Source organism: Sminthopsis crassicaudata, chromosome 1 (assembly GCF_048593235.1).
Source record: "Sminthopsis crassicaudata isolate SCR6 chromosome 1, ASM4859323v1, whole genome shotgun sequence".
Lineage (NCBI taxonomy): Eukaryota > Metazoa > Chordata > Mammalia > Dasyuromorphia > Dasyuridae > Sminthopsis > Sminthopsis crassicaudata.
In genome coordinates this window covers 699,015,697-699,031,720 of record NC_133617.1, presented here as the reverse complement: position 1 = coordinate 699,031,720, position 16,024 = coordinate 699,015,697, and the positions used below count along the sequence as shown (strand labels likewise).

The 16,024-nt window shown below is 40.1% G+C and overlaps 1 protein-coding gene across 2 annotated transcripts in view; it reads right to left on the bottom strand.

Annotated features, from left to right (window-relative positions):
- Positions 1-15,549, bottom strand: part of TXNRD3 (thioredoxin reductase 3) — a 33,181-nt gene extending 17,632 nt beyond the window's left edge. The window contains exons 1-6 of one of the 2 annotated variants that reach the window (XM_074283788.1): positions 14,746-15,549; positions 10,696-10,756; positions 9,784-9,893; positions 6,975-7,082; positions 6,666-6,738; positions 1,564-1,683 (exon numbers count right to left, since the gene is read on the bottom strand). In XM_074283788.1, coding sequence (XP_074139889.1) covers positions 1,564-1,683; positions 6,666-6,738; positions 6,975-7,082; positions 9,784-9,893; positions 10,696-10,756; positions 14,746-14,874 — 601 coding nt within the window. In that variant the 5' untranslated portion in view covers positions 14,875-15,549. Of the gene's footprint in view, positions 1-1,563; positions 1,684-6,665; positions 6,739-6,974; positions 7,083-9,783; positions 9,894-10,695; positions 10,757-13,795; positions 13,815-14,745 lie in introns of those variants that run through there. The other variant, XM_074283789.1, reaches the window with a different exon arrangement.
- Between the last annotated feature and the right edge of the window lie 475 nt (positions 15,550-16,024).

Below are 16,024 nucleotides of genomic sequence, written 5' to 3'. Positions count from 1 at the left end.
GCCACTAATTTACAAAATAAGAGTCATGTCCAATAACTACTTTTAAATATTGTCCTTCTTGTTCTTAATAAACCCTATCACTGAATAGAATATAAACTCTTTGAAGGCAGAGATGTGCTTTTGAGCCTTCACTTGCACAATAAGGTACTGAATAAATGTGTGCTGAAGGGATCTGCCCAGAGGATTCTGGCTAGCCTCTAGTTGTAGTCCCTTAGTCAGCAGCAAAGCCCAAATTAGTACCCAAACCTCTGAATTCCTGCCCTGGGATATTTCCACAGCATTGTTCTGCTTCCTGAACCCCAAGAGTTATTATGTTACCATTAACTTAAATTAAAAGACTCATTTTTCACCAGATCCTGAAGTTGGAGATGGAAGGGATCCTTTTCACTAATTTTCAAATGAGGAAGCTGTGGCACAAGGGGGCTCTGAATGTCAGTCACTAAGCTCTCACACTGCTCAGCCAGCTCTCTTCCCCATGGTGCTGCTCCAATACCTGTTCCCAACATAGTCTGGCTAGCCCTGGCCTCCTCCTCTATGAATATTCCACATCCTCTACACTGTGAAGCTCAGAAAACACCAACTCAAGTTGGTGTGAGAATGTCTGTAAGAAAATAGGTCCACACATAGAGGAAATGGACTGTGCAGGACTTCTGATATGTTTTTTTTTCTTTTTCTTTCAAATACTCAAACAACATAATTAAAAAAACAGATGGTCATTGTTCTCTGAGAATTTAGCAAATCCTTTCCTAGTCAAGGAAGTAAAACATTTTCTTGCCATAAACATCTCTGTCAAATCTGAATGAGTATAGTATTTTCACTTTTTGTTTGTTTTTCATAGTTTTTTCCCTTTTGTTCTTGCACATGACAAATATGGAAATGTTTAAAAGAATTGCACATATTTAACCTGTATCAGAGTGCTTGCTGTCTGTCTTGGGGAGGGGAAGGAAAGAGAAAGAGAAAAGGTTATAATACAAAGTATTACAAAAATGAATATTGAAAATATCTTTACAGGTATTTGGAAAATAAAACACTATTGACATTTTAAAAGGGGGGAGGGAGAACTCCGTTGCTAGGCAGTCCATAGCTCAGCTCTGTTAGAAATCATCATCTCTCCTAGAATCATTCTCCATCGATTCTCGTTGTGCCTCACTGGGCAACAATGAAAGGCAGTCCCCCGAGTCTTGCCTCAAAGACCCTTGCTGACTAAGGACAGGTCTCAGATTCCTTTCTAAGTGGTCTTTTCTCTAAGGGAAGATACCCTAGCCTTCTGCCTTTTTTCTGTGATGTGGTATCTGGCTCCTGTGAGCTTAAGAGGCCTTCTCTGAACAGGTTCTGCTCCCTCTGGATAGCTTCTTCAAATGTGGCTCCCAGAATTCCACCTGTAATCTAACAAGGTCCAGAACGAGAAGTCAGGCTGAAGCGCCTAATACAACCTACTTTCACTCTCTATGGATGGACTTCATAATTCTCACCTGCAAATATTATGCATAGTAAAAGCAATTTCACACTCAGATAAAAAAAAGGATACTTCCTTTCCTAGTCTTTGGACACTTCATTACTTACCATGTTCCTCATATTCCCAGCCAAAGTTCCTGGAGTCTTGTAAGGCTTGCCCCAAAAGAGCAGCTTGATGCATCAACTTTTTAGGAATACAGCCAACATTTACACAAGTGCCACCAAGACCTAAGAAAGAGAATCATAATTTAGACATTTCCACTGAATTATGCATTTACCGTATGGCTAGTGTTATGTTGCTGCCAGGGGAGAAATTTAAGTGTTCCACAAGTCTTAGTGCAGTTTTAAGCAATTGAAAGATGCTAACTGCCCTAAAGAACAATACCCACCTAGCTATCACTCTTAACAGTTCTGAAGCTCTTTTGAAGTTCCTTTTTAGCAGTCAAATAAAACCTATGGACACCTTTCTACTGCCCCCATTACTGTCTAAGGCATTGACACCCTTCCCGTGAGCTGGACTCCTCATTTTCTCTTACTCCCACACCCCTTCTATCGACAAATCCTGTCAATTTTCCCTTCAAAATTAGTTTTGTATGTGACCCCTCTTCTCCTCTGACAGTGCTGGCCCCCTGCTGCAGACCCTCCTCATTTCACACTTGGAATTGGTCTGCCTGCTTCTCCCCACTGTAGTCCATTCTCCACTTCAACTGCCTGACCTTCCTAAAGGCTCTTACAAACACACACACACACACACACACACACACACACACACACACACACACACACACACACATATCAATCATCAGTGATTTTTCCTTCTAGGATCAAATCTAAAATCCTGCTTCTCATTCAAAGCCCTTTACAGTCTTTTTACATCTTAGTCCCCTCTAAAAAAATCTAGGAACCAGTGACAATAACATCCTTGCTCTTTCTCATTCAAGACTCCACATTCTCACCAATTTTCTTCCCATGGCCTAAGTCCTCTCCTCCCTCATCTTTACCTCCATCTTTTGGCCTACTGGCTTCCTTCAGATCTCAGCTAAAATTCTTTCTACAAAAAGCCTTTCCCATCCCCTTTAATGCCAGGGCCTTCTGGCTTTACTTCCAGTTTATTCTGTCTATATTGTTTGGGCCTAACTGTTTGTATGTTGTCTCTCCCTTTAGACTATGAGCTTCTTGAAAACAGGGACTCTTTTGCTTTCTTGATATCCTCAGAGCCTCGCAAAGTCAGAATGTCTGGAACACTAGGCCCTAAAATGCTTGATAATTTGCCTTCTCAGAAGCATGTTTTTAAATACATAGGATTACAAAAGACACCAACTATCTTGAAATACAATTAGCAAAAGTGAAATGAGCAGAACCAGGAGATCATTATACATGAAGATTATACGATGATCAGTTCTGATGGATGTGGCTCTGTTCAACAATGAAATGATTCAGGCCAGTTCCAATGATCTTGGGATGAAGAAAGCCTTCTGCACCCAAAGAGAGGACTGTCGAAACTCAGTGTGGATCACAACATAGCATTTTCACTATTTTTGTTGTTGTTTGTTTATACTTTGTTTTCTTTCTCATTTTTTCCAATTTGATTTGATTTTTCTTGTGCAGCAAGATAACTGTATGAATATGTATGAACATATTTGGATTTAACATATATTTTAACATGTTTAACATATATTGGACTACTTGACATCTGGGGAGGGGGTGGGGGAAGGGGGTGAAATTAGAACACAAGGTTTTACAAGTGTTAATGTCAAAGAATTATCCATACATATGTTTTGAAAAATAAAATGCTTTTAATTAAATAAATACAATTAGCAAGATATTAAAACAAAAAACAAGTTTATACATCCCTGGTCTCAAAGAAAGGGCTAATCAATTACTGAGTTTTTCTAGACAGAATAAGATCACACTTATAAAAGATAATAAAATCATATTGACCCTTTTGGAGAAAAGAAAATTACAGTCTGAGATATGTGAACTTCATGAAGAATACCCCATGCTACATTCAATTAAAAGAGAATACCCCATGCTACATTCAATTAAAAGAAAAAGGTAGAGTTGCTCTGTCATTTATTTATACTAAAGGCACATGACAACCATATTGTCAATATGGCTTTGGAATTTAAAAGTAAAATACCACCCTTAGAAAAAGTTCAATCAAGTTCACTCTAAGACAAAGAACAGGGCATACTAAGGCATTATTATGTACATTCAAATTATCCCAGAGGATTCCTACAAAACAGTAAATATCAGAAACAGGTTAAAGAAGGCATGTTTCCATCTGCTACATCAAGTTCAATAAGATGATATACTATGACGTGATTTTTTTTTTTATCAAGTTAAGAGTTTGAATTTTTTGTTTATGAGTCAGAAAAAAATCAAGCTGTGTGATAATACTGAATCCTCAGAAAGTCATAAAAGAAATTTTAATGACTTGGATTCACTATTCTTCTGAAAAAAAGAAATTTGAAAAATCACTGTTCTGGTGGCCATCAGGTCAAAGGTAGAAAGCTTCCTTGGCACTATATCATACCAAATCCAAGGGAGAATGCCCATGGAAACTGGTTCAGTGTCAAAAATTGGAGAACGAGGGAGGAGGATGGGCCTTGGGGAAGGCATGTTTTGACAATGAATTAAGGTTGGCAAAGTCCTTGACATGTGTTCTCATGTGAGTTTCACAACAACATGGTGAAGCACTACAGATAATTCTGCAAATGAAGGAAATGAACTGCAGAGATGTTACTTGATTTGCTAAAGGTTAAGGGTCAGGATTCAAACATAGGCCTTTCTAACTCCAAATCCAATGCCCTTATCCACCATATTGCAGCACTGTGGTCTGCTTATGGATCATCATTGCAGATGCATCTTTAACTAAAACGGATCACCTCCTATCTATATGTTTTAGCAGATGGAATTCACATGTGGCTGCACTAAAAATTCAACATAGCTCACAAGGCTGGCCTTGACAAAAGGCCCAGTCTCAAAGTTTTTCCAGTTTGGGAAGATCAGAGTTATAACTCTGCTTTGTTATAGCTTTTGTAAGCCTAGGTTTCATCTCTATACCCAGTGAAATATAGTAGGATTTATGGATCAAACTTATATTGATATTGGCATATAAATGATATAGTGCCAATGTTCAGCTAGGTTTGAGTCCCAAAAGTAGTAGGGTAGTAACCTGAGATGTTTATTCTATTTGTGGTGCGGATTAGATATTATATATGCAGGAATTGGAGGAGAGGAAGAAAATGAAAGGACAAAAGTTGAAGGAACAATGGTGATGAACAAAAGAAAACAGTAAGACTCACTGAAGCATTTTTAAAAGTGCCTAGATAAGAATAGAAGAAATAAAGCTAAAAAAAAAAGCAGAAAAATTAGAGCAGCTTTGAAATAAACATGTTAAGTTTTTTATTTATTTAAAAGCAAACCAATACGGAAAAGAGATTCATAGTTTCACATGTGATCCTCACTTTATCAATTAGTGTGGATAGACAAGCATTTATAAAGCACCTACTATATTCTAGTCACTATTCTAAACACCAGGGATGCAAAGGCCAGAAACATTCCCTGCTTTCAAGAAGGTCAAAATCTAATGGGGAAGACTATACACAGACAACCAGGTAAAAACAGAAAATTACAGACAAGATTAATTGGAAATAATTACAAAAGAAAAAAAAAACACTAGAATTGGGGGGGGGATGAGAAAAGGCTTCTTATAAAAGGTGGGACTTTAGTTGAGATCTGAAGGAAGCCAAGGAGGCCTGAAGATGGAGACCAAAATAATGAAGAAAGAATTCAAAGTATGGGGAAAAAAGGAATGAAAATGTTATACGAGAAACTGCAAGAAGGCCATGTCCCTGGCTCACAGACTGTGTGGAGGGGAAGATGGTGTCAAAAGACTGCAAAGACAGGAAGGAGCCCAGTTTTGAAGAATTCTGCTCCTACAAAAGTCTAGGAATGAAGTAAAGGGCGTCTGGGTCAGGATAGTGGTGATCTCAGAGGAGAAAGAGAGAGAGGCTGCAAGAGTAGACTCAGCCCATCATGGCTACTGAATGGATGGGAGCTTTAGTGAAAGAACAAGAATTAAAGTGGACACCTAGGATGGTGGTACCTTCCACAATAATAAGAAGAGGGGGGAGATGGAGGACAAAGTTAATGAGCTCAGTTTTGAGATTGAACCAGATGACAATGGGACATCCGTTTCAATAGGCAACTGAAGATACAAGGTTGGGAAATAATTTAAGGTTTGGATAATAAAATCTGGGAATCATCAGCCTAGAGATGATAATTGTGAATCCACGGGATTTGGCAAGATTACCAAGTGAAATAGAGTTTTATTTTGTATATATAGAAATGTTCCTGTGGGAGATATTTAAATTCAAGAGAAATAAATTAGATTTAGAAAGAAATTTACAATCCTGAATTTATTCTTGCATATTGGTAAAGAAATATATGAAAAAAAAATCCAAAGGAAATCCTGGACTAAAAATTCTGAAACAATTAAAATATATTCTTGTTTTCTTTGTAATTGTTATCCTACAAGGAAAAAAATCATTCAATTAAAGACATATAGAAAGCAGCAGAAACAAACAAAAACTTAATCTATTTTATGTAACATATGGGCTAGCTTTCTGGAGGGCCTTGGAACTAGCCTTGGTCTTAGCAGAATTATCACTATGAGAATAATCAGGAATAAAGTCCAAAGTCTTTATTGTCTCTTTCAGTCTCTCAGTCTGAACCAGTCTGCTCCACAGTCTCTTCCAGCAATCTGACTCACAGTATGACTGACTGTCCCCAATTTCTTCCAGCTATCTGCCAGTCTCCCTCACAGTACAGGAGGCAGGAGAGCCACTACTAGGATAGTCAAAGATAGAATGTCTCTCTTCCAGTCCTTGTTGGTCCTTATATACCTTACTGTAATTACATCATTACTGCATACTGATTATGTGTGAACTCAGAGAACCATTACATCACCATGCTAAAGTACTAAGTATATATGTAAACTAGAGAACAATCATCTCAATTCCACTGAGTTAACACCTTGTTTCAAGTCTCCAAAGTTCCGCTCTCTACAATTTTATATTAAGATAGCCAACAATATCAGAGAAATTGCTATTCAGGAGTATTGACAATAATACAAGGAATTCAGACATCACTCTGGTGACAGTGAGATTTTAAAACACAAACAAAAAAAAGTTAAAATAGCTTACCCCATGTTGTGCCCAAAGGAGATGGCTTAACAAAATCTAGTACCATAACCTTCTTCCCCAAAACTGCTGCTTCCTACAAAAAGAAAAGCTAAATTTTAAAAATCTTAAGCTTTTTCAAAATATTTCCTTCTGTTCAAATACAAGAGACAAAACTATGTATGTCATCACATCACAAAAAAAAGACAAGCTTCTAGGTTGACTATTAAAACAGAAATTTCACAGGAAAGCTTACAAAGAAAAAAAGAAAGTTCCAAGAAATGGCCTCTAACAATAAAGGAAGCATCTATTCATTATTTTAGATTCTCTTACCTTAGAGCATGCCAGTCCACCAGAACCACCACCAATTACAATAAGATCATATTCATAAGTCGCTGACTCATCCTGTAGAAGTCTCTGTAGTAAACCACTCTGGTGAGCCTATAATTTATATAGAATGTCTAATATGAATATGAGAGCAAATGACATTCATTTTTTAAAAATCTTATTCATTTTTACTCTCTTCAATCAATGTTTGTTTCATAAATATTTTAAGAAACAACCAATTTGGAAGCTTTATGAGCAGGATTGCCTAGATGGCTATTAATCAGCTATTAATCATCTAGCTTAGCAAAAACTATATCAAAGAGCACTGGTGCTTCATCACCTGACAGTTAGCAAATGCCACCTACCCAGAGACTACATCTTTGTTCCCACTTCAACTATAGAAGATTAATAAGACATTTCCCTTGGAATGGTCACCCAAATTTTATAACTATTGGTAATCAACTGGAAAGCATCATTTTCCAAGACTTCTGTATAGTTAAAAGAAAGTGCCATTATTTTTTATTTATGAGGATAATAATGTCCAGTAAAACGTGTGTTTTCAGCTGTTGATTCAATAGCAATCACAGATATATTAAGCCATTTTATCATTTAGTATACCCTCTTATGATCAATGCTTTGCAGTTAACTACAAGAGAGTTAGTTGAGACTAGGATCTGTGGTCCTGAAAAAGTCTTACTGAAAAAGTCTTCAATTAATGAAACCCATGATTATGGCCTTGGAGGCACCAAGTTCTAACCAATTGAAATTATTGTCTTTTTCATATCAGCTCTCAACCCTGACTTAATTGACTAAATCACAGATATTATATCTACAATGTTTTTAAAAAAATTTTACTTAGTTTAATGATCACTAATTGCTATCATCACATATTTTTAAAGTACATAAAAAAGAATAACATTTAAAGAACCACATAAAGGGTCTCATTGATTAAACTTAAGCTATTTTCTACTACTGCTTAATTTTGATTGAATTTCAATCATCTATCATTATTTAAATGAATTTTGATTTTTTAAATTTGGACTTAAGGAGATCCCTTCCTTTCCATTTATTTCTTGTTCTTTATGTGTTAAAAAAAAATCTTGTTAATTCTGCACAACTTTCTAGTAGCTTACCATTTGCAGCTTTCTTAGTTCCAATTTCACACATTTTTCATTCCAATCAAACTGATCTACTTGCTGCAACTTGTCCATGACATTCCATCTCCCACCTCCATGACTTTGCTCAGGTTGTTCCTTACGACTAGCATGCACACTCTCCTGACCTCTTTCCTTTGGATTATTTAGTTCCTTCAAAGAGCAATTTAACCACCATTTCCTACATATGCTTTTCCTCACTCCTTCAAATTACTTTGTATTTGCCTTGTATACATTTTTTAAATTTACTGTAAAGGTATGTGTTTATTTCTTTCAATAGGATGTAAGCTCTTTGAAGGCAACAATTGTTCCATCTTTGACTTTATGTCCTCAGCAGCTGGGATAGTACAGAGCATATAAGCATTGTTTAATGAATGCTTGCTGACTGATTCTGTTAAATGCCTTAACAGATCACTTTTGTGGTGATAGAAAACTTTGAATAATATATGTTCATCAACTTGGAAACAGTAGAACTTTCATATATTATAATCTGTCAAAAACTACTCAATTAATATAAAATATTTCTTCAAAAATACATAACATTTTGCCCCAACTCCCTTTGAACATTTAAAAACATCAAAATATAAACTATCTTCGCCTGGCTAATCTTCAACTACCATCTCTCACTATTTGATCTAACCTTATTTTATTCTTATTCTGCTTTTAAACAGAATTTTGATTCTGGCTATAAAGATTCCCCCCCCCCCCAGCTTTGTATTGTACTTCCCTTTTAGTCTTGTTTCTTTTGGTTTTGTTTATGCAAAAGCTTTTTGATTCAGTATAATCAAAGTAGTCTATTTTACCTTTCATAATGTTCATTAGTTCTTCTTTGGTCATAAATTCATCCCTTCTCCAAAAATGTTATAAATTATCCCTTGCTGTCTTAATTTGTTTATGGTATCATTCTTTATGCCCAAGTCATATAGCTATTTTGACCTTCTTTTGGTATGGAATGTGAGATGTAGGTCTATGCCAAGTTTCTGACATATTATTTTCTAATTTTCTCAGCAATTTTTGTTAAATAGTTAATTCTTATTCTAGAAACTGAAGTTTGAGGTTTTATCAAATACTAGATTACTATAGGCCTTGATTATTGTGTCATGTGTATCTAATCTATTCCACTGATCTCCATTCTATTTCTGAGTCAGTGGTTTTGATGACTGCTGCTTTATAATGTAGTTTTAGGTTTGGTACTGCTAAGCCACCATCCTTTTTACTTTTTTTCTATTAATTCCCTTGATATTCTTGAGTTTTGTCCTTCCAGATGAATTATTATTATTTTTATAGTTCTATAAAGTAATTTTTTGCAGTTTGGCTGGTATGGCACTGAACAACTAGATCAATTTAAGCAGAATTGTCACTTTTATTATATTAGCTTGGCCTATCCATGAGCAATTGATATTTTTTTCAATTGTTCAGATCTTACTTTATTCATGTGAAGTATTTTGTAATTGTGTTCATATAGTTCTTGGGTTTGTCTTGACAGGTAAACACCCAAATATTTTATTTTGTCTATAGTTATTTTAAATGGAACTTCTCTTTCTATCTCTTGTTAATGGGTTTTGCCTGACAAGCATTCTTAAATCACAATATTATTGATGTTAAGGATTTTTATCTCAATTCATTCACTTCAATTCAAGCTTCAAAGTAAACCACACTACCTGCAGAGTTTTGTCACATCCACCCATGTGGATTTTATTCACAAATATATTAGGTACTGTCTTCTGACTAGTTATCTCCAATAACAGGTCTTGAACCCTGGGTCCATCATCTAAAGAATAAAAAGTTAAAGACACTGAGAAAATTTTCAAAGATTTTATGAAATGAACTGAAGTCTTTTTATACAAGTTTAAATTCAGACTACATACCTAAAATCAAGTATATAAAAAATTAAGATTCTGAATGGAGGTGAATCTACCTTTAAAAACTTCATATAAATGAAGAAATGACAGTTAAAGACTTTGCTTTTCGTCTAAAATTCAGTAATTATACTAATATAAATAAATCTTTCTGGTAAAAACCAATTAACAAAAATTCAACCAAGTTAGTATTAATTAGCAAAATGCTTCTATGATACTACATTTGAAAAAAGCAAAGCAAAGTCAAAAATAGAATTTTCTCCTCTTGAATCCTACTTATCCCACCCTGCCTGAGATTATAACAACTCAAAATTATTTCACTTCTTAAATTTATATAAATATTGCCTCAAACCTTATCTCTTATAGGAATCCTCAAGGGTAATTTAGAAAGAGATGAATGAGAATTCATGAAGGACTGGCAACAAGGGTGATTTCTTTCCATTTTCTTTGCCTTATCTAGGCTTATGAATAAAAGAATTTCCTTAAAAGACACTGCTATCAAATTAGAAGCTTATGTCATTCTGCACCCTTCTCCATCCTAAAAATGTAAAGCCAAACCAAATATTCTGCATTCTAGCCCATGTTTATTCATAGTCTTTAAAATGCATTGCTAAAGGCTGACCAGAATTTTCTGCTTTACTTGTAATAAGTGAATAATACATTTTAGAAAAATTTCATATAAACACTACATGCTTTAATAAATATTTTACTTACCAACTAGATCAAGTTCCAAGATTTTACATTCCACTCCCAAAGTAGTAAAGAGTTCTTTTACCTATAACAAAAAGTTGCTAGAATAAATTTCAGGATCAAGAGTTGTGACATTTATGTTAAAATCTAATTAAAATGTGAATTATTAAAATAAAACACTAAAAATAAACCATTTTTAAAGAGCTTTTACCTGTATATTATTATTGTCTTTTGAATAACAATTTTGAGCAGGATGAACTTGGATGGAAGGGAAATTAGATAGACAGGATAGATTAATGTCTTGCACATAAGAAGTATTTAATTAATATTTGGTAAATTTGACTGGACTTTAAATTATCCTAAAAGAATTGAGAATTTGAGATAGAATATAATTAAACAAAAAGTCAATAAGGGTACCTTCTACGTGCCAGGTACTGTTAAGCTTTGGGAATACAGTCCTAAAAGTGATAGTCCTTCTTCAAGATGATTATAGTTTACTGGAAGATATTATATGTTCATAAATAAGTAAATAAAGTATATATACAAAATAAATACAGGATATGTCCAACATAAATATGTAATGACTTGACAGGGAAGAGGGAGGGATGACTAATAACTAAGAAGTTAGAAAATTTTCATTTGCCTCCTTAAAAAATTTCAAACCAATTTAATTTTTGCCATGAACTGGTATATTTGAATTGACTGGTGATTTTGTTGATTTTAGTATTATGTAGGCACCTAGATAGGATAGGAGATAGAGTCTTTCTTTGGAAGGGATTTGGAATCAAGGAGACTTGAATTTGAATCCTGCCTCAGATACTTTCACAATGAAACCTGAAAAAAAAAATCAATTAACCCTCCCAGCCTCAGTTTACTCATCTGCAAAATAAGAGTTAACAGTGCCTAGCTCACAAGACCGCCAGAGTCAAATGAGACAATAAATATAATGTACTTTGTAAACCTTAAAGCATTAAATAAATGTCAGCTGTTAGAATTTCTGATTATTTTTATTACTCCCACCCACAAATATAGCAACTCCATTATATTTTAGGCATCATGATCTTCAAAAAACTAAATGTTATTTCTGTAGCATGATGTTTTATCAGAGTAGGGCTTTAGTAGAATACACCTATTTTTTAGTACATTCAATTTATAAACATGTTTATTAAGTTACTTGTAACCCACAATTATTATGACTCTCTCAAGAAAAGAATTGGATCTATCTCACTGAAAAGCAGATTTCTGAGGCTAAGAAAAGGCTATGAGACATTCTGCATTGGTATGAACAGGAATGTACTTCCTATGACAAAACAAATACTGTTCCTTATTCCTGCAAAGTTGGCTTGAAAATTAATACCTGCAAAACCGAATGATTTTCCCTGATGACTTTCAAAGTAAATACAGCCATGCTCCCAGAGAACACGTTTCATCTATTGAACACAACAAAATATTCTGCAAAATGCAGCCAGTACTTTTTTTTGAAACTTGTCAATAATACATAGTTGAGAAGGACTGACAGCTAATACTTTAGATAACAGTATTCAAAAAAAGTTCTGTGGGGGAGCACCAAAATTAAAATCGTGGAACAATGGGAAAGGTGCTAATTTGGGAGTTAAAAATCTCAGTTAAATCTATCACTTAATAGGTAGTATGCAATAATAGTTTCGTAATTATTAATAGGTAGTATGCAATAATAATTGCATAATTATTAATAATAGTATGCAATAATAATTAACAGTTATGCAATAATAGGTAGTATCATTTAACCTCTGGGTCTCAGCTTCCCCACCTGTAAATAATACTCAACAATCTATATCTCACAGAGCTGTTGGAATATCACCTGAGATAATGGACATGCAAATGTTTTGTAAGGTAATATACTTCTATAAATGTTAGCAAAGGCTAGTAAGCACTGAAACAAAATCGAGTTCTCTCGGACACTCCACACCTATTTCCAACTGCCTGTTGGACTATTCTTACCTGGGTAGTCAGTTCTTTAGTCTTAAAGTTAACTAAATAAAAGTAGAACAAACAGAGCCCCTTGTCTTGTCCCCACATCTCCTGCCCCCTCTGCTTCTCTAACAGTGGTTACACCATCTCCCAAGTCACCAAGGCTCAAACTCTTAGAACTCTGTTTTACATGCTCCCTCTCAGTCGCCCTGTGCCAGTCAGATACCATTTTGCAGCGAAAACACCTGGATTCCAATCTCCCTCAGACACCAGCTTTGGAACCGCAGACAGGTCTCTCTCTGTGCCTCCTCAGGCCTGTGTGCTTGTCTGTAAGGGGCAGCCACTAACATTACCAACTCCACAAGACTGTAGGACCAGATGTGTTTTGTGAACCTTTACACTTTATAAAAACGGGAGCTAACATTGAGAGACTTCTGTAGTTTCTCTACTCCGGAGCTCAGCCGGGCTCCTCCACTGCTCCTCGCTCCAGTGCCACCCCTTTCCTCCCTGTGACCCGGCGCTCCTTCACTAGCTCTCTGGTGCCCGGACAGTTGACACATACACTAGCGTTCATCCTGTGCTTCAGGACTCTGCTCTCCAGCACCTCCGAGCTACCCCTCCGGACGGAATCCCCATTTCTCCATTAGTGCGTGCCACAAGCCGGCCTTGCTCTCCCTTGTGCGGGCCTCCCCCATGCTTAGAACTGATCTACTTTCATCTCTGCCCTCTCGTTCACTTGAGCCAGTGGCGGCCACTGCCTCCATCACCGGCCCTCACTTTGCCCAGGCCTCTGCTTGTACACCTGCCCGCTCCCGTAACCACTTATCTGCACACATGACAATCCCTGTTGGAGAGCAGGAGGTACTAAGCTGAATGCAGAGTTTGAGGTGAAATCGGGAACAAGTCTTCCAGAACATACTAGATAAGACCCAATTTAAGCAGAAGAATGAGCGTGCGGACCCAACACACGGGAGAAGGGTGTATGCACTACGCAATCACTATGAGCAAGGAGGCGGGAGATTCCTATTTCCTGGTTAAGTTCTGAGCCATCAATCACGCTGTCCTGCGGAGAGCAATCGCAGAAGCCCGCCAACCCAGAAAACTCTCCGCAGGCTCCGTGTTTGGCCCCGAGAACTCTGCTCTGAGGCCCAACCAGACCAGGACGAGCCTTTACCTCTTGGTTGCCTATTTTCCTCCTTGGTGGCCGTACAGATGTGGGAAATGGCCTGAGGTCACGCCCTTCCCAGAGAACTGAGGGTGTTTAATGGGGCCTAAAAAGAATACGGGTCTGGAAGCCCCTCCCAGAGACTCGGGCTGCAGGAACCAGGGCAGATCTCATGGATATCTTCGCGCCGTCCCGGGTGCTCCTCCAGCCTTGGGGCCCCCAGGCCCCCCTCACAGCAGCTCCATGCCTGGCGTCCCCTCCAGCCCGGGGATCCTGCGCCCGTCCCCGCTCGCCTTAGAAGGCCAGGGGGCAAAGTCCATCTTGGAGTTCCCCTTCTTTCCCCGCAGGAGTCCACACGCCCGCCAGTCACTTAGCCTATCAGGCTCCGGGAACCACGTGCTCTACCACATCTGCCGGGGTCTCTCCGACTCCCAACTCTGTCCCGCCGGGGTCTTCACCTCCCGACCCCCAACTCCGTCCCGCCCAGGTCCTCACCCTTCGCCCTCTACCCCGTCTGACCCGGGTTCTCACCACGCCCCAGACCCCTAGCTGGTCCCTGATCCTTACTCCCCACCCCCTACATCGCCTGGTCCGGCACCTCGGCACCCCAGTCCCCAGCTGGTCCCCGCCCCCCAGCCCCTCCCGGGCCCGGACTGAAACCGAGGAGCCCCTAGTCCAACCAACCCGGGTCCTCACCCCCCCGGTCCCGCCCCCTCCCGGCCATCCAAGGCTCCCTAACCCAGCCAGCCCGGGTCCTCACCCCTCCAACCCCCTCCCAGCCCTCCGTGGTCCCCTAGCCCAGGCAGCCCGGGTCCTTACACCCCCCCCACCCTCCCCCCCAGCCCCCGGTCCCCAGTCCCGCCCCGCCCGGCCCCGCCCCCTCCCGGCCGTTCGCGGTCCCCCAGCGCAGCCAGCCCGGGTCCTCCCTCGGCCCCGCCCCCGGCCCGCGCCGCTGTCACCTTGGTGCTGTAGGGGCAGTAGCTTTTGCTGAAGATCATCACGCGGTTGGTCTCTATGAGGCGCCACAGCCGTCGCCGCAGCTCTTCGCGCGGCTCTAGGTTCAGGCGGCTATGGCCGGTGGGCTGCATTGGGCCCAGGAACGAGAACGGGTCGCTGTAGTCTGAGTCCTCCGAGTCCGACCCCTCCTCGGACGCCGGCAAGGGCCGCGACGCTGCCTGGACAGCGGAGGCGACGCGGAACAGTATCGCCCCCACCTTCGCGGCCGGAGGCGGAGGCCACGGCCAGGCCTCCCTCTCTCTCCCGGGGGCCCCGCCAGAGGCGACCACAAGAACTCCGACGGACTGCTGCACCCCGGGTGGCGGAAGAGGGAGCCGCGCCTGACGGACTCCGGGAGCGGAGTTGAGGGGACCGCAGCGAGAACGCTAATCAGTGCGCGTGCGCGTGCGCGCTGACAGCCTCTCAGCCTCTCTGGGCAGAAAGTCCCGCAAACCGGGAGAGCCGAGTTGGGAGGTGTCAACTCCCAACCTCAGCACCCGCGTCCGCGCCTGCGCCAAGCGCAGCAGCTCTTGAGCGCGCTTTCTAGTTTAGACGGAGCCGAGGAAACCAAAGTATATAACGGGGGTGTGTGGAGCCTTGGGTGGAAAACCTTCTTTCCGAATCTCCACAGAGGGCCCTCAGAAAATGGCTAATTTCTCAAAATAAGAAAATAATACATTTAGGAGTAATCCAGTGATATTATCAATGAGGGAGAATTCACGACTCCGTCTTCCCAGATTTCTCCCCTCACAGTCGGCCTCGTTCTTGAAAGAACCCAATCTGGAGCATGCGCAGAAGCCGCCTGTCCAGTAAGGCGCCGAGGAGACAGCGTGGGTGGCTCCTGGAGCCAGCTGGGCTGGAGGCGAGCGGTAACCGGCGCGGTTTGGGTGGCGCCTCGAGTTCTGTGGTGCGCTGTTTGTCATCGGACTCCACTGCGATCCTGTGAGGGAGACTGGGCGGAAAGGGTTATGCCTTTAATAGGAGGAATCCTACAGAGAGACGTCCAAGGACCTGCGCAAGCGGCGAAGGCCGAGCTGGCACCGTGGCCTGAAGAGCTGGAAACACCTTCGGGATTGTTCTGGGCCAGCCCCTTGGTTTAAAAGAAGAAACACCAGCTCGCTTCTTTGCTGGGCGGAGCTCCCGACCCGGAAAAGCCCCCACCCTTCTCTGAAGTTTATCCAGTCACTCAATAAGTGACACCTATTAAGCGCCTGCTGTGTGCCTGCACTGTGTGGGTTGCAG